General features: G+C 35.1%; 1 protein-coding gene across 10 annotated transcripts in view; it reads right to left on the minus strand.

Moving 5' to 3' along the window:
* Window positions 1–22,814, minus strand: part of RB1 (RB transcriptional corepressor 1) — a 137,488-nt gene that overhangs the window by 88,353 nt on the left and 26,321 nt on the right. For 9 of the 10 annotated variants that reach the window (XM_073795189.1, XM_033843663.2, XM_073795188.1 and 6 more), the window contains 6 exons: window positions 18,633–18,748; window positions 14,636–14,755; window positions 7,605–7,643; window positions 6,537–6,604; window positions 3,632–3,742; window positions 1,121–1,263 (listed from right to left, as the gene is read on the minus strand). In XM_073795189.1, the coding sequence (XP_073651290.1) occupies window positions 1,121–1,263; window positions 3,632–3,742; window positions 6,537–6,604; window positions 7,605–7,643; window positions 14,636–14,755; window positions 18,633–18,748 (597 nt within the window). The remainder of the gene's footprint in view (window positions 1–1,120; window positions 1,264–3,631; window positions 3,743–6,536; window positions 6,605–7,604; window positions 7,644–14,635; window positions 14,756–18,632; window positions 18,749–22,814) is intronic. The other variant, XM_073795191.1, reaches the window with a different exon arrangement.

The raw sequence follows: 22,814 nt of genomic DNA on the forward strand, positions 1-22,814 counted from the left end.
TTACAAATCGTTATTACATTCTAAATTATAGAAGCATTATTTAAAATAAAAAGGAAAAACATGATTTATTCCTGATTTTTGAAATGCAATTTTATAAGTAGTTCTAAAATACAGAGAACTAACAACCAGGAACTAGAAAACTGCATTTATTCCTATTCATTACCTTGAGGGAGTAAGCAACAGACTGGAGTAAAAAAAACTATTTCAACTACATTTGTCAGCTTATTAGCAAAGATAATTTGTTATTCTAGAAAAGTAAATATATTACATGTGTAAAGTTGATACAGCTATATGTCTATATCTATATATTTGTTAAAATTAATAAAAGCCACAGTGCTAAAACCCAGATATCTTGATAAATCATTCTAACACTTCTTAAACTAGATTTTGAGATCATACCCTCAATTCCTTCCCAGAGTTGACAGAGCAATTTCAAAGATGCAACATTTCACATAGCTATCTAGTGGTAGTGAATTTTGGACAATATAACAGTCTATGAGAGAAAGAGCATGGCACAGTGAAAGAAGCACTGGTAGCAGATGGTCCAAAGCATAGACTCTGTTAGTAATCAGCTATCAGTCTCTAGAAGCTTGTTTATTCATTAGTAAAAGGAGGCCAAGTACATTACTTGTAAGATTCCTTCCAATTCTAACATTCCAGATTTTATTGACAAGATAAGCAATTCCTGGGTGTTCATGTATCCTCTACCAGTCATTAACATCTGGTGTGATATTTAGAAAAAGAGTAACTACAGAAGGCTAAACAGAAACTTAATGTTGGTATCACTTAGCACTAAATCAAAACACTAGGGTTTTCTGAGCAGGATACTTGAAAACATTAGGCGTATCAGTAACCACAGAGGAATCAAAGAACAAATACATTTGAAAACTATTGCTTTAATCATGTACATTTCAATGATTCCAGAGTGAGGGAGCTATTCTCTTTAAAATCAAAGTAACTGAATATGAAAATTAAACTTTTTCTAAATATTTTGCTACTGCAAAAGAGTTGGCACTAATTACAAAAAGCAAGCTCATCATAAAAGAATTAAATACTGTTAGGAAGAACTTACATCTAAATCTACTTTAACTATTTTAAAGAAATCATGAAGTTAAATTACCTCATCTATATTACATTCATGTTCTTTACAGAGAACTTCAATAATTCTTGTATCATTTTCTAGTTGTTTTGCTATCCGTGCACTCCTGTTCTGACCTCGCCTTGGTGTTCGAGGTGAACCATTAATAGGTATTACAGCTGTTTCTGTAAAAATGGTAAATTAGATAAGAACAATTGCACAATCCACTGTATAAAATAATGAAGTATTCTAATTATAACTCGGAAGGTCAGAAATAATCTTGGTAACATTCTGCTACTTTTATTATTAGGCTTCATTAAAAAGCTAACAGCTTTATTTATTGAATATCTACTGTAAGTTATATACTGGTCATAGTTGCTACCATCCCTATTCTCTTCTGCCCCCAACTAGCCCAAAAAGAAATTTAAAACCCCACAGACAAATATGAAAAATGCAAGGGAAATAGCCAACTTATAAACTAATATTAAGTGTATCCTACTAGTCTGCAAGGGGAAAAAATGTTTTCTATCTTAAAAGAGTCTAAAAAATAATAAGCATATATTTATGGATTCAATTTGTAGATACAGGATAAAAAATAAATTTTTTAAAGTTTTAGCAAATAAATTACGATGCTTTTAAAAAATTAAGCATACAAATATACTCATGTGACACTAAATTGTAATTTTAAAAAAATACCCTGGATTATTTTGAGCATTTTCAATTCAAACTGAATGTGAATATAGCTATTAAAGAGATTACAGATGACTAAGTATAAAAAGTATTAACTGCCTCTAGGCCCAACAAACAACTTACAAGAAACTGACAGGATAGAGGAACATGTTAAGACTACACCATAGGATGCAATCACTACAAATTAAACCATGGAAAACTCAACAGAACAAGACCACCTGATTATTTAATAAATAAATTACAAGAAAAAAAGAGAAAGATAGATGGAGGAAGAACTTTTTAAGTCTTAAAAGCATACCAACCAATCACAAAGTAGAGATCTTATTTAAATTCTGATTTAGTCAACATGTAAAAATTTTTAAAATTACTTTTATAAAACAATTGAAAATATGGATACTTACTAGATATTTGGTGGAATTAAAGAATCACTATTAATTGATTTTTAGGTGTGAGAATGGTACTGTCATTATGCTTTTTTAAAAGACTTTATCTTTCACAGATACATACTGAAATTTATAGGGATGAAATGGTATGCAAAAGTGTGCTTCAAAATAATATCGCTGGTAGAACTGAGCAGTAGATAGGACTATGGGTTGACCATAAGTTATGCACTGAGGGCAGGTGATAAGTACATGGAAGCTTATTATACGACTTTCTTTTATGCTCACTGAAATTCTTCATAATAAAAAGCTAACTGCAAGTTTATCATAGCCAGCTAATTCAACACCTTATCCTGCTTTCTATTTAAGATGGCACTTACAGAATTAAATGTACATTTGAATTATCCAAAAGAACAAAGGCTGTCAACCTAAAGTTATATATCAACTTATTAAAGTTATAACATTTTTAAAAAGTGAGGAAAAGGCATACAAAGGAAATTTTTAAAGATTCAGAAATTTTAAAAATATATTGTTTTATATTTTTTCCCCTCTGTGTTGCATGTGGTTTCTGCTAAATGACCTGCCTTTTCTGTCAAGCCATGTTCAACATCTTTTCAAAATTCTGCTTCATTTTTCCAGGAAGTTATTGTTCACGAAGATTAATTAGGCTTCAGCTTTTCAGCCACTTCAACACTTTGAGACTTCCATGTTTTGATCTTTCCCCTATTATTTTTAGTATTACTAATACTGTCAACATTTTAGGAGCAAGGAATCAGCTAAACCTTAGTTAAGTTTACATTTCTCTATAGTGTATTAAGTGATTTTAAATCCTACTCTACACGCCACCAAAGGGAGCAATTCCATTCTAAGAGGAATATACTTGTCTTTGCTTAATGCTATCTAATTATTTCAGCAATAGCTATTATTTAAATACACCTCCCATCTCATCACCCACTGAAGTGGATCAATTACAGTTCATATGCAAAAAAAAAAGTCAGTCACATAATCATTATAGCTTCCAATAATAAAAATTTAGTTAATCCATTTCTATAGAATGCGTTACTCTTCCCTGTGCAGTCTCATTCATATCTATGCCTTGCCTCTTGATTTTCTCTTTACTGGGAGTGCAGTCTCCCAACTTACCACAACACTCAAACCCTAACTACTCCTTCAACACTCAGTTCAAATGCCACCACTTTTTTATGGTCTTCCTTGGTCTTTCCCAGCTGGGAAAACTTTCTCATCTCCTCAACTCCAATAGTATTTGCTATATTTTGGCCCAGACTATTTTCAACCACATACTCTAATTACTTGCTTACTTATCTCTCCTTCTATATCTTATACTACTTAAGGGCAGAACCCATGTCTGATTTCTTTTTTATCATTCCCTTGGCTCTAGAACCATGTTTTGGATCTAGTGTAAGTCCATAAAAAAATGTTGAATGATGAAGCAGGAGGGGCATAAATTACTTAAAATACTTACTGTATGGTTCTTTGAGTAATGCGGGAGGTGAGAGTTTGATAAAATAGTCAAGGACACACAGCATTAACTGAAATGAGATCACCAGATCATCTTCCATTTGTAAAACTTGCCCTGAAAACAAAGAAAGTCCACATCTTAAGGTAGAGATTGAGGTCTTTAAGTCAGGGAAAATTGTGGGTATGGCTGTATCCATATACTCATTTATGCAACAATCACTAGAAGCATGTTAAAGATCTTTTTTTTTTGCTTTTTTGCAAAAATTCAGTCAGATTTGCAACATGTAAAAATATATAAAGTTATAAAATTATAAATGGGGACTTCCTGGTGGCACAATGGTTAAGAATCCGCCTGCCAATGCAGGGGACACAGGTTCAAGCCCTGGCCTGGGAAGATCCCATATGCCGTGGAGCAACTAAGCCCGTGCGCCACAACTACAGAGCCTGTGCTCTAGAGCCCGTGAGCCACAACTACTGAGCCCACCTGCCACAACTACTGAAGCCCATGTGCCTAGAGCCTGTGCTCCACAACAAGAGAAGCCACTGCAATGAGAAGCCAGCACACCACAACGAAGAGTAGCCCTTGCTCGCTGCAACTAGAGAAAGCCCACACAACAAAGACTCAATGCAGCCAAAAATAAATAAATAAAATAAATAAATTTACTAAAAAAAATTATGAATGAAGTATAAGTCTATCATGAGAATTTTACATTTAGGTATTATTATAATAATTCAGTCCCTATGTCTAAATTTATTTTGATTTTTCCTTCTTTAAACTCACTTCCAGTTTTGGTAAGAGTTATAAAATTTACTACCTCTGAAAATCATTTTGAAGAATGATACACGTTAGTCTTCAGTTCTATTTATTTATGAAACCTCATATATTTTCAATTTCAACTCACTCCAAAATATTAAGAAATAACCAAAGCCATTAGGAAATACTAAAATTAGTACATAATTGTAAAGTCATCTATAAAGCAATTATTTAGCACAAAATCCTAAAAGTTTATATAACATACAACTAAAGAGCTGTATATTTATTATAAAGAGCTGTATATAAGGAAATTAATGCATATAATAAACACCTAAGAAAAAAATAGTGTAGCTACACAAAATATACAAATGATATAGCTATGACATATTTGCTCATGGCTCTATGTTGTGCAGTATTTTTAAAAGAGAAGTTTAATTTGATTCATTTTCTATCTTATTGGTATCTGACTGCTAAACCACTAATAATCCCAATACTGAAGGTATAGAAACTTTCTGGTTAATGTATTAAATCTCAAACTTTAAAAAAGGAATTCTTCAAATATTCAAGGAACAAAATGGGGGGGTGGTAAATTAAGCTAGTCTCAGATTTCTCAACAGCAATGTTCAATTCCAGAAAATAGTGTCCTGAGGAAAAAAAACATGATACAAGAACAGAATACTCGGGCTTCTCTGGTGGCGCAGTGGTTGAGAGTCCGCCTGCCGATGCTGGGGACACGGGTTCGTGCCCCGGTCCGCGAAGATCCCACATGCCGCGGAGCGGCTGGGCCCGTGAGCCATGGCCGCTGAGCCTGCGCGTCCGGAGCCTGTGCTCCGCAACGGGAGAGGCCACAGCAGTGAGAGGCCCGCGTACCACACACACACAAAAAAACCCTGAATACTCAACCAAGTTGTCCTTCAAGTCTAAAGACTACAGACATGGTTCATAAACATGTCAAACATAGAAAACATGGCGCCAAAAAGGCTTTTTTGAAAAACTCCTTCACGGTAAAATCCAGTCAGCTAAGGATAGACCAAAATAAAGAACTCAGAAATGGAGAAGCTATGATACAGGAGTGACAATAAGCTTAGAATCCATTTTAAATACATAAATGAGACAAAACAACTGTGATAATTATAATTACAGAACAGGATGTAAATATTATCATCTTTGGTAATGTAATGATAACAAAAAAAAGCAAATCTGAAAGTAGGGAATAGGAAGGTGACAGGAAGAGTGAGAATTCTTTTTCTTCAGAGCAGATTAATATATATTGCCTTAACTCAAAACACAAAGTTAAATAAAGATTCTAGCCTCTTAATGTTTTCATAATCTTAGAGAAATATTTTAAGAAATAACACTGCTTAAGTGACAAAACATAAATTTAAGCAATTCCTTCCATTTCTCTTATTTTCTTCTATAAAATTTGAGTAAAATTAATTTTTATATTTTAAACATAGGACAATATATTATTTTTAGAAACTTATATATATGTTTGTGAGTGCACTCATCCACCCACCTTTTTTAATCAGAATGTTACTCCAGATACATTTTTGTGCATACAACCACATAATTTTAATGATGATTATTTCTAGGCGGGTTTTGGGTAATTTTTCTACATTTTTCTTTGCGCTTTGCTGTATTATTTGCATTCTTTATCATGAATATATATCACTTTTATAAAAACAGTAACATTATTCTTAAAAATAGGAAAGAATGAAAAATATTAGAAAAAGAAATGAAATGAGACATTTTCAAGGTTGCCTCCAGTATCAGAATTACAAGAACTTGCTAACAGTTAAAAAGTCACACAAAGAACTAGGGGGAAGGAGGAACAATATTAAATAGAATTAAAATTTTTTTTTTTTTTTTTTTTTTTTTTTGCGGTACGCGGGCCTCTCACTGCTGTGGCCTCTCCCGCCGCGGAGCACAGGCTCCGGACGCGCAGGCCCAGCGGCCACGGCTCACGGGCCCAGCCGCTCCGCGGCATGCGGGATCCTCCCAGACCGGGGCACGAACCCGCGCCCCTGCACCGGCAGGCGGACTCCCAACCACTGCGCCACCAGGGAAGCCCAGAATTAAAATTTTGAGCTTACTCGAAAGAATTATCAATTACTACATTTGAAACATTAGTATGTAACAAACATAATGACTTTACCTTTAGCTAGTAAAAACGTGAGCCAAGAAACTTTTAGCACCAACATAGAATTTATTTCCGTAGATATCCTAATAAACAAATAGAAAGAAGAAAAAAAAAACTCACACTGTTTTCCAACTACACCGTTTTTTTTCATTTTTTACAATTATAGACCAGAGTTGATCGCATAATAGAATACAGTCCGTCTTAAATGCACAATTTACACATGAATTCAATTTGTCTCAATTCAGTTAGTGTTTTCACCATGTTATTTATATTTTCCCAAAGTCCTATACATTTCTTAAAGAAAATATTGAATATCTTCTACTGTAATCTAAAACTATGCACAGAAAGTAGTATAATATGACATACATGGTTTCCAATTAATGCTTTTCTGCTCTCTTTTCTAATTAAAATCAATTTTCTGTGAGCAGAAAAATAGAGGTTTGGGTGACTCTACCAAATTAACACTATGTCTTCATAAACGTTAAGTTATTCACTTGTTGGAATTAACGAGTGAAATTAATAGAGTTAATTAATTAATACACAATTTCCCTTTGTATCAATCATCTTCGGTATCATTACTTCAATGAGGCAGAAAATCTCACATAATACTCGTTCTGTTTCCGAAGAAAAACTCTAGAGCTCTTACAATGGTATACTGTTGGAACATGTATCATGCATTTAAAAAGACTACTTAGAAATTTTAATATAGACGTTCATGTTTATTCTTACTCAAAAGTTATGCTCTGAGTCTTAGTTAATAAAATGTCTATAATATACTCTGAAAAAAGAGTTTGTCAATGAATTGGCATTTTTCCCAGAGCTGGTAAAATGTTGCTCTGAATTAACTTCGACCTTATTAGTTCTCCCTTGTAGTAAAAGGCATGTATTTCATACCACTTTCTTTGTGAAAAGATAAATAATCCGTATAGGGCTTAAATCTATGACCTTAACTTATGAAGTATCATAGAACAGTCAATCAAACTAACCCTGAAACTATCAACGTGTTTGGGAGTTTTCCACAAAAATCTCTAAAAAAAAAAAAAAACCCCAAAAGTGAAAAATAACATACTCTGAGGTACTTACGAACTGCTGGGTTGTGACAAATATATAAGTTCACATGTTCTGAAAGGAAGAAATAATTATGTTAACATTATGGCTTTTTTAAAAGTTACTTTTAAATTTTTTTCATAATTTAGAAATCAGTTTTATCATGCTTTATTCATCTTATTTTAAGAAGGATACATTTTTTCTCAAGTACAGCATTATAAAACAAAGTTAAAGTAGATGTTTCCAATTTATGACATTTCACATATCACTGTAATATCTAATTACAAAAAGACTGGATTCGATATGTGCATTTCTAACTTGGAATACATTCTGTAATTGAACCTTGATCTGGTTAGAATCTCAGATCAGGTCATAGAAGCTTATTTAACTAATAGTGTCACTGAAATAACACAACTGAAAGTACTACGGTAAGTCCCCTATACACGAACCTTCAAGTTGCAAACTTTCAAAGATGTGAATGTGAGTTTACACGTCCAATCATGTAAGTTAGTTCACGTGTCTGGCGTACACTGTCACCTGTGTGCATCCTCTACAAGTGGTTGTGCTTTGTGTACTTTACTGTACAGTACTGTATAGAGTACAGTAGTACAGTGTCTTTATTTCAAGGCCAGGATGTCTGGAAGCAAGCGTAAAAGTAGCAGTGACGTAGCTGGTACTACTGTACTTTTCAAGGTACTGTACTGTAAGATTAAAAATGTTTTCTTTATTTTTTTGTGTTTGTTTATTTTTTATGTATTATCTGTGTGAAAAGTATTATAAACCTTTTACAGTACAGTACTATGTAGCCAGTTGTGTTAGTTGGGTACCTAGGCTAACTTTGCTGGACTTTACGAACAAATTGGACTTACGAACATGCTCTCGGAATGGAACTCATTCATATGTAGGGGACTTACTGTATAAAACCTACCTATTTAGGACAATGACTTCTGGAATAGTGGAGAAGGTTCTCTGCAGACCTGTTTCCTAATGTAATAACTACAATTGGTAAAACTATTTTTAAAAAACCATTTAAAGTCTCTGGAAATTTTCCTAAGGGCATACAACAAAAAAAGGAAATATTTCTTCAAGAAAATCTACTAAATCTTGGTAAGAACAATGACAGTCTATAGAATTCAAAGCAAAACTCATTTCCTCCTCCTCTCCAGCTCAGCATAACAAAGCTCTACTCCCGGCAGGTGTAGCCAAGACACAGGGCTCTTCTCTCTCCAGCTCCCAGCCTAGAACTATCTCTCTGGGAAGAGTAGGCTCCCAGCATTTCTCATCGCCCCCAGATCTGTGTTGCAGAAAGTCTATCCCAAGCAAGAGGAGCTGAGAGGTCTGGGGCTCCTGTCTTCCGCTTAGCCCCCACTCATAGGGTAAAGGTTTACTCCAGGCACAGAGCACATCAAAAATAACTGACTTCTCTTGCCGAGCAGCTCATGGGACAGAGGTTCCAGCCAAGAAAGGCAATCTGGGAAGACCAGGGGCTATCGCCTCTTCTCAGTGCCCTACTCTTAAAACAGAGGTATCACTCCAAGAGAAGAGACCACTGCCCCCATCCTGACCTTCCAAGCAGTGGCACAGAAGTGGTGCCTAGGGGAGAGGCAGGCCCTAAGAACACAGAGCCTTGAGCTCTCCCCAAGGGAACTCATTTGGAATGGAGTGTGGGGATGCTCAAGAATAAGAGAACTGTTGAAAGCAATACAGACTTTGGTGGAAGCAAGTAAGAGAAAGCCAACAGATCTTATGAGAGCAAAAAGCTAAATCTTAGATCATCTAGGAGAGAACCAGAGAAAGAAACAGCTAAGAATAGCTCTCCTAGTATCAAAATAAGCCTCAAGGCTAGCCTCAAATACTACTCCTGCAGAGGGAGCCAAATTTAATTGGATTAGACTGTAAAGCAACTTGTGACCCAGAGCATTGTCAAAAACAATTAAGCAGGACTTCCCTGGTGGTGCAGTGGTTACGAATCCCCTTGCCAATGCAGGGGACATGGGTTCGAGCCCTGGTCCGGGAAGATCCCACATGCCGCGGAGCAACTAAGCCCGTGCGCCACAACTACGGAGCCTGTGCTCTAGAGCCCGCAAGCCACAACTATGAAAGCCCGCGCACCTAGAGCCTGTGCTCCACAACAAGAGAAACCACCGCAATGAGAAGCCTAGGCACTGCAGCAAAGAGTAGACCCCACTCGCTGCAACTAGAGAAAAGCCCGCATGCAGCCACGAAGACCCAAGGCAGCCAATAAATAAATAAATACATTTATTTAAAAAAAAAACAATAAAGCAATCAGTCGGCAAATAGTGAGAGGTAGCAACTAGGTGTGATATCAACAGAGGCAGTTAGCTTAAGAACAGGGAAAGGATAGCCAAGGAGAACCCAGCTAAAACCACTGTCAGCTCTGAGTGACTATGCACCTGTCCAAGGCTACACTAAGGAGCAAGATTAGAGGCTACACACTGTGGGAGAAAAAGACTTCATTGAGATAGTACAGCTAAGCCACTAAACAAATAACAAAGACAAAACAACAGCAGCAAGCCCCATGAGAGAAAAGAATCAGCTCCCAGCGTTACTACAATGTTATAAAAAATGTCTGGTTTTCAAAAATAAATATGAAATATGCAAAGAAGCAGGGAAATGTGACCTCTACATAGGGAAAAAAGCAGATAACAGTAATTTTATTTAAGAGAATCAAAGTGTCAGACTTAACAAAGACTTCAAAACAGCAATTATAAATATGTTCAAAGGACTAACGGAAATCATGCTTAAAGAAGAAAAAAAGGTACGCTGACAATGTCTCAACCAACAGAGGATTATCAATAAAAAGACAGAAATTACTTTAAAAGAACCAAAGGGCAATTTGAGTTGAAAAGTATAATAACCAAAATAAAAAATTCACTAGAGGGACTCAAAAGTAGATCTGAGCTGGCAGAACAAAAGAAGCACTAAGCTTGAAGACAGATCAAAAGAGATTATGTGGTTTAAAGAACAAAGAGATAAAAGAAGAAGAAAAATGAAGAGGCTCACAGAAGAGGCTCACCAAAAAATATATTGGTGTATTTTTTGGACACCAAAAGATACACGAATATATGTGTAATGGGAGTACCAGAAAAGAATGGAGAGAGAGAGAAAAAAAAAATTTTGTAAATGGCTGAAAACTCCCAAGTCTACACATCCAAGAAACAGAACCACCTCCAAGTTGAATAAATGTAAAGAGATTCACACCTAGATATATCATAGGATAAATGTTGAAAGACAAAGAGAAAATCCTGAAAGCAGCAAGAGAAAAATGATCCATCATATCCAAGGGAACACAATAACATTAACAGGTGACTTCTCAACAGAAGCAATGAAGATCAGAAGGCAGTGGGATTACATACTCAAAGAAAGAAAAAAATGTAAACTAAGACTCATATATACAGCAAAACTACCTTTCACAAGTGATGGTGAAATAGATAGTCTCAAACAAAAACAGAGAATGTGCGAACTCATCTTATAAAAAAATAGTAAAAGAAGTTCAGGCTGAAAACAAATGACCCAAGACAGTAATTCACATCCACATGAATAAACAAAGAGCACTGGTAAAGGTAATTATGTTATTATGAAAGATGGTATAATTACATATTTCTCCTAATTGATATAAAATATAATTGCATAACACAATATGTATATATTGCATCCTTGGGCCTCTAACACATGAAATGTAATGTGTTTGACAACAGCAGCACAGAGGTGGGTAGGAGCAAAGCTGCATTGGAGTAAACACATGACACAAGATGATAAATCAAATCCATGGAAACAAATGAAGAGAAGACGAAATGATATATAATAAAGTTAATATAACAAACTCTATATACACTTGCTCTCCTTTATACTGTCAACTACTTTAAAAGACATACAACCCAAATGACTATAAGTAGATGAATGGATAAATAAAATGTGATGTAGGCATACAATGGAATATTATTCCATAATAAATAGTAATGAAGTATTGAAACATGCTACAACATGGATGAACCATGAAAACATGCTAAGCGAAAGAAGCCAGTCACAAAAAATATGTAGATCAAAAATTTACACAGAGAAAACTACTATCTTATATAAAAAAAGCAGATGGTAATCAAGAGGGAATTTTTATAATTATAGAAAATATGTTTAATGTCAGATGCGTTGTTTTATATCATTTTGTAATTTAATGTAACTCAGAATAGAATGTTATCATACAGTAAAGATAATAACATACAATATAAATCTATGCTGTCTAATATGTTAACCACAAGCTCCTATGGCTACTGAACACCTGAAGTGTTTTTGGTTGGTACAAATGAAGTTGTGCTGTAAATGTAAATTACATACCAAAGTATTAAAAAAAATACTTAGTATGAGAAAAAGAATGTAAAACTTCTCTATTGGTTTCATGTTTTCCTGTTGAAATATAATTTACCTAACATAAAATTCATCATTTTAAAGTGTATAAATTCAGTAGTTTTTAGTATATTCACTTTGTTATGTAATCATCACCGTTATCTAAAATTTCCATCACCCCAAAAAGAAACCCCACATCTTTTAACAGATACCCCTCATTCCCTTCACTTCCCATTCCCTAGTAATCACTAACCTATCTTCCATCTCATGGATATGCCTGTTCTGGACATATCATAAAATAAAATATGTGGCCTTTTGTGTCTGGTATCTTTCACTTAGCTTAATGTTTTCAAGGTTCATCCATATTGTAGCATGTAGCAGAACTTTATTCCCTTTTATGGCTGAACAATATTCTACCATATGGATAGATCACATTTTGTTTATCCATTCATCAGCTGATGGACATTCAGGGTGTTTCCACTTTTTGGCTATTATAAATAATGCTGCCATGAACATCTGTATACAAATTTATGTGTTGAAATTTGATATTCTGGGATATATGAGTTAAATAAAATGTTAAAATTAATTTCACTTGTTTCTTTTTACTTGTCATGCAGCTACTAGAATATTTAAAATATATGGCTTGGGTTTCCCTGGTGGCGCAGTGGTTAAGAATCTGCTTGCCAATGCAGGGGAGACAGGTTCGAGCCCTGGTCTGGGAAGATCCCACATGCCACGGAGCAACTAAGCCCGTGCACCACAACTACTGAGCCTGCACTCTAGAGCCCGCGAGCCACAACTACTGAAGCCCATGTGCCTAGAGCCCGTGCTCCGCAACAAGAGAAGCCACCGCAATGAGAAGCACGTGCAGCACAACTAAGAGTAGCCGCTGCTCGCTGCAACTAGAGAAAGCCCACGTGCAGCAATGAAGACCCAACAGAGCCAAAAATAATAAATATATATATATATATGGCTTGCATTTTTATATTTCTATGTGACAGCATTAATGTAGTTAATAATAGCTTTAAAAGCTACTGTTTATTTAGCATTTAGTATGTGCTAGGAGGTGAGCTAACCAGTAACATTATCTTACAATTACTCTGCAAGGAGAGCATTATTAGCTATATTTTACAGATTCAAATTGAGGTTTAAAGACGTTAAGTACGTTTCCCTAGCTCACACAGTCAATGAATGACAAAATTATTAATATCTAGATCTGTTTAGCTTTTTAAAAGTTATCATAATCACTACAGCACATTGCCATATATACACATATAGTCTACCCTGAAATAAATAGGCTTTAGTATCACAGTTAATCTTCCCAACTGCTCTTCAAAAGAAGGTACATATAAGATAGAAGAAATCTTATTGATCTACTTCAAGGCCAATATACACTAAATTATCTCATATAACTAGTCAATAAAAATTCCAAATCTCTTTTGCAAAGGCCTGAGTGACCTTTTAAAGGCCAAATCTGACTATGTCACTCTCTAGCTTAAAATCAATAACTTTCCATCTCCTGCTGGGTAAAGTCCAAGCTCACTATCAGTCTAATTCCCTCCTACCTTTTAGCAATTAGCAATATCAAAATACTTTACAGTACTGCTCTGGCTTTGCACACATGCTAATCACTCTGCCTAGGATACTCAGTCCCAGTCTCCACATATTTTGCTTGCTGAGTTTCTATCTATCCTTTAAACCCTACTCAGACATTGCCTTCTTCTATAGTTTTTTCACCCCATAATTATTCTTCTTACCTTTAAATATACACAGTATTTTGCCCACTACATAATTTCTACTTCTTACAAATAATCCTCTACAGTAGCGCATCAAATGATTATTGCACTTATTTTTATTAAAAGATAGAATTTATTTATTTACTATAAGCTAATTGATGATCATAGTAGCATAAGATTTTACATCCCTAGCATCTAACACATAGCGGGTACTAACAGTCACTTCATTAATGCTTGTTGTAGTTTCTTAATTTATGTGGAATAAAACAGCTGATAGGCTGAAGTTTCTTAAAGGATATTCCACAAAAAAACTACTTCTTCTAAACCACCATGGAGAATACAGGTCATAGCTCAGTAGTATAAGTCACATACACCTTCCAGTGCCAACATGCTTTCTTTTTCTAAACATAGTATCACCATTAGGAAGAATTCTAAATTTAGGTCACCCTTCCATTCAGAGCTACAAGTCTTCTGGCAGAGAAGGCTAAAGTGGAAACTAGCTTTAAGTTTGTTAAAAAAAAAAATGAGAACCATGAGTAAAACAAGTAATTTTGGAAGAAACATTCAGAATGAATATGATTGGACAAATAAGAAAGTTAAGAATATTAAGGGGACAGGGCTTCCCTGGTGGCGCAGTGGTTGAGAGTCCGCCTGCCGATGCAGGGGACACGGGTTCGTGCCCCGGTCCGGGAGGGTCCCACATGCCGCGGAGCGGCTGGGCCCGTGAGCCATGGCCGCTGAGCCTGCGCGTCCCGAGCCTGTGCTCCGCAACGGGAGAGGCCACAGCAGTGAGAGGCCCGCGTACGGCAAAAAAAAAAAAAAAAAAAAAAAAAAAGAATATTAAGGGGACAAATCTAAGGTGTAATACTTAATAACTTTACTAAGAATGTAACAGTTCCCAGATGGAAACTAATCATGAACAATGATACGAAAAAGCAGGGTGTAACCCTAATAAAATTTGTACTTTACCTTTCTAATTTGCTGTAGAGTGCACACAACACATTATACTTCTTCAACAGTCTTGACATAACATTATCAACTTTGATACTGGTATCGATTTCTTTTAGTAAGTCAAAAAATTTATAGACACTACAAAGGAAAGAATAGAAAAAAGTGAATCCATAACTTTAAAAATTCATTTTGTTTCATTTTCAAAGCATAGACATTTCAATTCAAAACACGTTAGCTCTACACCAAATCACTATTATATATCCTTTAGAAGGAACTTAGATTTTGCATTTTACTAGAATTTAAAGAGGAAAAAAATCAACTAGTCTTCAACCTATATCACTATATCTATACATCTATGCCTACATCTACTTATCATCAAGAACACAGAAAAAAAACATAAGGGTTATAACAGACATATACATATATTTATTTCTGTATCTATCTATATATTTTAAAATCACAAGTTCCCATCCATTTACCCAATTCCAACACAAAAACTACAGGGTTCCTTCCAGTGTTTCCCTTTCCACATTCATAACTCTTCTTTGACAGTGAGAAACCTGTGACCCACTTATCTTTAATTTACTCATTTAATCAATCCCCCTATATAAGTACCAAGCTACCCACTCCTCCACATGGGCACCCTCTTCTCCTGCTCAGACTGACTCCCCCCATCCTGGACTGCCCTCCCGCCTCCACATGGACACCATCCTCACCCTAGTAGGGATCTGACTCCTCACCCCAGACTGCCCTTACCCCACATGTGCCATGACTCCCTATACCAGCTGCCCGCACACCCTGCTTGGTCTCTGACATTGCACAGCAAGCAGCCCATGTCAAGAAGCCCCAGGCCCCTGGTGGATGACCTTCTCATCCCACTGTGGCTCTGGCATCCTCCTCTGGGCACCACAGTGCTCCCCACTACAGATGCACACACCTACTTTCTTCAGCCCACCAGCGGTTTTAGGACTGAATTGTTGGGGAAGGGAAAAGGGAAACTGATTAAAAATTTTAAGTTGTTTAAATAATAACTTTAAATCATTGTTTATTGTTTTCTATAAAAATTAACCTATTTGAAATATCAATACATACATTTTTGACTTCTGAAAAATAGGGCGCTACAGATAGCAATCATCAACTGCACCTCACATACTCACTTCTAATCAAGTTTGTCTAAGGAGTTATACCAAAGCAGCTAACTGAACTACAGGGTAGTCACTAGATCCATCCATAGGCTGTCTAGCAACCAGTGAGTTACAGGCTTCATTCTAAAAAGAGGGCTGTACCACTCAGACATTTATCTTGGGAACTGGAAAAATAAAAGCCTCAGCTAATCAGCAGAGGGCACAGAACACAAAAGAAGGTTATGAAAAGTTCCACTGATATAGAGGGGATTGGGGCAGCCATGACAAGCTTTGTGGGAAAGCAAATAAAGGAGGAATAGAAATGATACAGAGTAGACAATCATGATGCTGCTTAGAAAAGAAAAAGAATGGGGACTTCCCTGGTGGCGCAGTGGTTTAAGAATCCACCTGCCAACGCAGGGGACACGGGTTCAAGCCTCAGTCCAGGAAGATCCCACACGCCACGGAGCAACCAAGCCTGCACGCCACAACTACTGAAGCCCGCACATCTAGAGACCGTGCTCCACAACAAGAGAAGCCACAGCAATGAGACGCCCGCACACTGCAATGAAGAGTAGCCCCTGCTAGATGCAACTAGAGAAAGCCCACACGCAGCAATGAAGACTCAGCGCAACCAAAAATAAATAGATAAATAAAAATCGATCCTTTAAAAAAAGAAAAAGAATGGAGCTAACCTGCTGAGAAAAAGAAATCAAACTTAGAATGGCATTTATTCAGGAACCACTCTCAATTGCAGTTTTGAGATATATGGCAATACCTATCCATGGAGCACCATGAAAACTGTGAATTGTTACTAAAAAGCCTTCTTTTTCTAGGGGTAACTTAAGTGGGTCTCTATTCCTTCTGTAGTCCTCCTCTGAAGGAAAGAAGTGAAGGCAGGAAGGTGAGAGGAAGGCAGGCAGACAGGCATAAAAAGCCATAATTAAAACACACAGATCTGTAGATAACTACATATTCTAGGAGCAGTGCTCCATGGATTGATAATGGTCCATAAACTGTTTACCAGTCCACAATTAAGTACAGAAATTGGGGGTAAACACTTAAAAGCTTTTATGGCAATTTGACACTAATTTTAATGCCTGCTAAATCCAATAATAAAAAATTTAGTCCTGTGTTTAGTATGATTTTTGTTTCATTTTTCTAGTAATTAATTTATATTACTTATTTTTAAAACATCAGTCTATGACATACTGGGAAGAAAAGAAACTAGCCCTTCACCAGAGTACTTTTAAGAAGCAGTGGTTTAGATAACATTCCTGGATAGTTATCAGAACACTGAGAGATGCCCTAAGAAAAAGTTGTACCAAATACATTACTATAATTATTGTAGTGATATTATTTATGATATGCCCATTTTATAAATCAGAGTTACTCTATGAATACTCAGAGAAAAAGCTTAGGAAAATCTTTTCCGGGAAAATTCTTTCACCTTATAGATAAAGGATGTAATAGACTTTCTCTGTCATATTTATTTGGCAGTCTATGGATAGCTATATAACACTGTATTGCAGTCATCTGTTTAATTTAAACTGGATGAGTTTCTTGAGGTCAGAGACTGTATCTCACCTCTATATCATTAGAACCTAGTAGAGTAACACAGCGCCTAGCAGTTGGTAAGTTTTGTTTCCTTCCCCCTTTTTGTTTGGGGGGGTGGTGCGGGTAATAGGAGGAATCTACAGAAAAAAAGAGATCAAGACCTCATCAGCACCTATGGTGTTCCAGGCATTGACTCGAGAACTATTTACTTCTCTGCTCGTTATAAGTTATTTAATTCTCAAAATTCTATCAAGTAGTTAATAATTTTTATTTCGCAGGAAAGGAAAGGAACCCGAGACTTAATAAGGATAAGCAATCTGCTCCAAGTCATATACCTTGTAAAATAAACCCAGTCTATCTTAACCCAAACATTCATTCTCTTTCTGATCCTCAGAGGTCACGAAAACATATGCTGAATAAATGAATAAATCAACGTAAAATTTTACCTCTATATTTAGATTATTTTTCAGCTATATAAAAACTATTTTGATTTAGTGATTTTAGTTAATAAAGTTAAACTGTGAAATCTGTGAGAGGTAAACCAATTCATATTCAATAAGTTAAATATGAACATACAAGGCCTTTGTTTCCACATTTTATTTAGAGGTAATAAGAAAAAGTTACTAAAATATGCAACAATTTATCTCATTTACACAAAATACCAATTATGTCTAACTCTAGACGGTTTTATCCAAGAAAAAACATATACTACTATCTTTTTGGTAAAATTATTTACTGTTACATTTCATAAACATACTGCAAAAGAAATGACTGGAATTCCCAGAAGGCTTCTCTTGACTTACTGGAAACAGTAAACTCCTCTTATTAGGCTTAGAAACTCAATACAGACTTTAATTAAGTAATTACAGGGACAAGTATTATAATAGATACTCAACTGAACATACAGTCTCAAAACATATATAATTATAATATCTATTATATTAAATAATCTTAAACTTTAATAAATCAACTAAATTCCTTTAAGATGGACTCATACTACTTTTACAAAGGTTTTAATATATAAGTCTACTTCATAAATCTTTGCTTTTTTTGTCCATTTTATCAACAGCTACAATTAAGAAAGTTTACAGATAGTGAGAGACACAATGGAAATTTTCCCAGGACAGAAACTGCTACATTTTTAAGAAAGTGCGGCAAAAATACACCTTCATTAAGGGCTCTAATGGAGAACAGGAGCTCACTGGTTGACCTAAGTTTTCTACGTTTTATTTAATTTTAGCATTTTCCACTAATTCCCTAAAGTCTATTAAAATGATAGTTCAGAAATAGTTTTCTTTAATGGCAGAGGCCTATATTAATATAAGAAATTTTACCTGGTTTCAATGTTTTTCTGCAGCTCAGTGAAAGTGAACGGCATCTCATCTAGGTCAACTGCTGCAATAAAGATACAGATTCCCCACAGTTCCTTTTTCTTTTGAACATAACCTTCCTGGAAACAAAACAAGACAAAACAAAACAAAACAAAAAGGCTCAAATATTTCATTAAATCATTCACACACTGGATACTGTGCTAAAACTGTATTATATGCAACTTTTTTCTTATTCAGCATAACAAAATTAATTTGTTACTAAATCTTTATGAGGTCATATACTTGAGAGCATTTAATTCTACACTAGTAACAAACAAACTAGTTACAAAATTAGTAACTAAATTTTATACTATAAGGCAAAAAAATTACTAGAAAGGTCAAAAAGTTAAATTACAACTTTCTATAAAAAATCTAGGGGCCAGTCAGTTCTCTGAAGTAAATATTTTCATTTTTTAGTATTCCAATGTCATCAAAGCCAAGTTGAAAGATTTTAGGCTCCATAAAATGGACTCCAAAATTTTTTTTCTTCTAATTCACTTGTTCTTTTATCAATCTATTGATTCAAGTCTTTTTTTTTAATTTTTAAATTATTTTTATTTTTGGCTGCCTTGGGTCTTTGTTGCTGCGCGTGGGCTTTCTCTAGCTGCGGAGAGCGGGGGCTACTCTTTGTTGGGGTGCTCGGTCTTCTCATTGCAGTGGCTTCTCTTGTTGCGGAGCATGGGCTCTAGGGCACGCAGGCTTCAGCTGTGGCACATGGGCTTAGTTGCTCTGCAGCATGCGGGATCTTCCCGGACCAGGGCTTGAACCCGTGTCCCCTGCATTGGCAGGTGGATTCTTAACCACTGTGCCACCACGGAAGTCCTGATTCAAGTATTTTTTAACCTTATGAAATTCATATCTCTCAGTGCCCTAATTGCCTTCCTTGTAAAATGGAAATACATATTTCACTTTGTAAGAATTAAATGAGATTATATATATAAAGTCCTTAGATCTGGCATATAACTAATATTCAATGAATGATGGCTACCACTATCATTAGAATATTTTTTCATTATCACTAGAATACTTTTTATCCCGAAAAACACATATCCCTATTTAAATATGTAAGTTTTATAGGTAAAATTTGGATTATATTAAATTGAAAACAAAAGAAATACCAAATAATCTGATGTTCTATCAAACAGCTGGAACTGCTTATTACTCTTAACTGGAGATTACAATGGAGCTGAAAAGTATGTGATGCAATTTTATATCGTTCTGAAATCTCAATTATGTAAAAGCTTTAGAAAAAAGAATTATTCTAGATTATCAAATTTTATGGATAATATGAAGCTTATCACTATCCAACTCTAAACTTTTCCTTAATTTTAGCTACTTGGGAAATAAATATTTTAAAACTTATATTACAACTATACACCCACTAGAATTGTTAAAATTAAAAAGACTAACAATATCAAAGGTTGATAAGGATGTAAAGCAATGGAACACTCAAACATTACTGATGAAAACGTAAAATGGTACAACCATTTTTGAAAAGAAGTTTGGCAAGTTCTTATAAAGTTATATACCTGCCATAACACTTAGCAATTCCACCCCTAGATATTTATACCCAAGAGAAGTGGAAACTTGGTACCTGAATGTTAACAGCAGCTTCATTCATAAAAACCAAAAACTCAAACAACCCAATATCCAAAAACAGGTGAAGAGATAAACTGTGGTATATCCATTCAATGGAATGTTATTCAACAATAAAAAGGAAAAGTATAAATACACACAACATAGATAAATCTCAGTTATTACACAGAGGAAAGAAAGCCAAATACAGAAGTGTACATGCTGTGTACACTTTGATTTCTACAAAATTCTAGAAAAGGCAAAACTAATCTTTAATGTCAGAAAGTAGATCAGTGGCTGCCTGGGGACAGGAGTGGATGTGTGTTGGGGAATGATGACAAAAGAGAATGAGACAACTTTCTGGAGTAATAAAAAATTTTTAGAGCTCAATGGTTAAATAACATTTGCCAAAACCTATTGAACTCTTCACTTAAAACTGGTTGATTTAGTGTATATAAATTATACTTCAATAAATTTGACATTGAAACTAGACTACATACTTACTATTTCTGAAACTGAACAACACAGTATATATTGCTTGACTGTTATAATGACTATTAAGTATGTTTTAATAAAATGAACATAAACTCATATATATATATATACACTTATAAATATTTACATTACTATGGTCAATTTCTCAGGAACTACTAAGATGTAAAAGGTTGGATGTCTCTATAATAAACAATTTCCAAACTACCATGATTTTTAAATTTTTATGCTTAATTCTTATCATGATTTTGGTTTGCTTCTTTGCTCAGGCTATCACCTGTTGAACCCAACTTCTCTCAATGTGTCTTCTTTCAGCAACTCCAATCTTTTTTTTACTCTTTTAAAGTTGGGAAATGAAGTATTAAGCTTGTTAAAACTGAGTATGTACTTTATTCATTTTTTTTAAATAGCAAATTTTATTAGGACATAGCAAATACGATTCAACACAAGCTCATTTGAAATGATAAAATGCCTAAATAAAATGTTGTATACATAGGTTCTGACTTTTAAGGACCCGAGGAACTTTCCTATAAGCAAAATGTGTGACCTTTATTTCAGATGATTTATAAATCTTGTTGTTTTTGTTGTTGATATTGTTGATGTTCTAGCTGTATCCCAATTAACTATATGTATAGATAAAGTGTTCTTTCTTCTTCATACACAGTTATCTATGGAAGAAAAATAAATGTTCCTTCTAAACTTGAGAATATTAAATATTTTAATCACCTACATTTGATTTAGTTCTTTAGAGGGAACCATATTACAGATGAGATCAATGTTATAAAACCAAATGATTCATGCACAAATATTTTTGTTAATCTATGTGAAGAAAATAATCAGTTTCCAATTAAGAGAGTCCTAGAAGTAGAATTTCTACATTAAAGTATTTAAGATTTAGATATAGAATTATATATAGAGATAGAGATAGATATGGAAAGGGCTTGCATTTTAGTTGTAACCTATAACATCCACTTGGTCTGATCTTATATCTGGATGCCACCAAAATTTGCCAGAGGGAAAAAATTTACAAAGCCATGAAGATGAGAATCAACTACAAGATCCTACTCTATAATCATTCTGTTCACTTTTTAAAATAGTAGATTATACTGGAACACAAATAACATAATTTAACACAAAGTCATCTGATATGATAAATGCCTAAATGGAAAACATCAGCCTAACCACCATATTTGCAATCATTTAAAAATCATAGGGCTTCCCTGGTGGCGCAGTGGTTGAGAGTCTGCCTGCCGATGCAGGGGACACGGATTCGTGCCCCGGTCCAGGAAGATCCCGCATGCCGCAGAGCGGCTGGGTCCGTGAGCCATAGTCGCTGAGCCTGCGTGACCGGAGCCTGTGCTCCGCAACGGGAGAGGCCACAACAGCGAGAGGCCCGCGTACCGCAAAAAAAAAAAAAAAAAAATCATATATCTTCATATAGTTTTCTTTGCCTCTTCCAGTTTGTTTTTTTATATCTTCCAAAAGTTGATATCTCTAATAATTTTTAAAGAAATATTCATTAAAAAAAAAGAAGAAAAAAAGAAATACTCATTATGCAACTGCCATGGTTTTATGACTTTGGGGATACAGTGATGAAAACAGAAACAAACAAAATTCCCTGTCTCCCTGGCACTTATACTTTTATTTATGTTAAGAACATGCTTTTTGGTGTCAAACATTCAAGAGTTTGAATACTCTAGTGGTATAACTGAGCAACGTGCTTAAATCCAATTAGACCTCAGTTTCTACTAAAATAGGGATGATAATATCTAATCAGAGTCACTATGAAAATTAACAGTAAGGACACTTTTTATTTTTATTTATTTATTTTTTGGGCCTCACGTGGTGGCATGCAGGATCTTAGTTCCCCAACCAGGGTCAAACCTGTGCCCTGTGCAGTGGAAGTGTAAATTCTTAACCACTGGAATGCCAGGGAAGTCTCTGAGGATGCACTTAAGTAATCAGCATGGTGACCGGCATTATACTCATTGAATTACAACCATCAGCAGCAGCACTATTATCAGTGAATCTAGCACTCATTCCTCTGTATCATATCTGTCTCAATACTATCCGTAATCC

The sequence above is a fragment of the Tursiops truncatus genome, chromosome 18 (genome assembly GCF_011762595.2).
Source record: "Tursiops truncatus isolate mTurTru1 chromosome 18, mTurTru1.mat.Y, whole genome shotgun sequence".
Lineage (NCBI taxonomy): Eukaryota > Metazoa > Chordata > Mammalia > Artiodactyla > Delphinidae > Tursiops > Tursiops truncatus.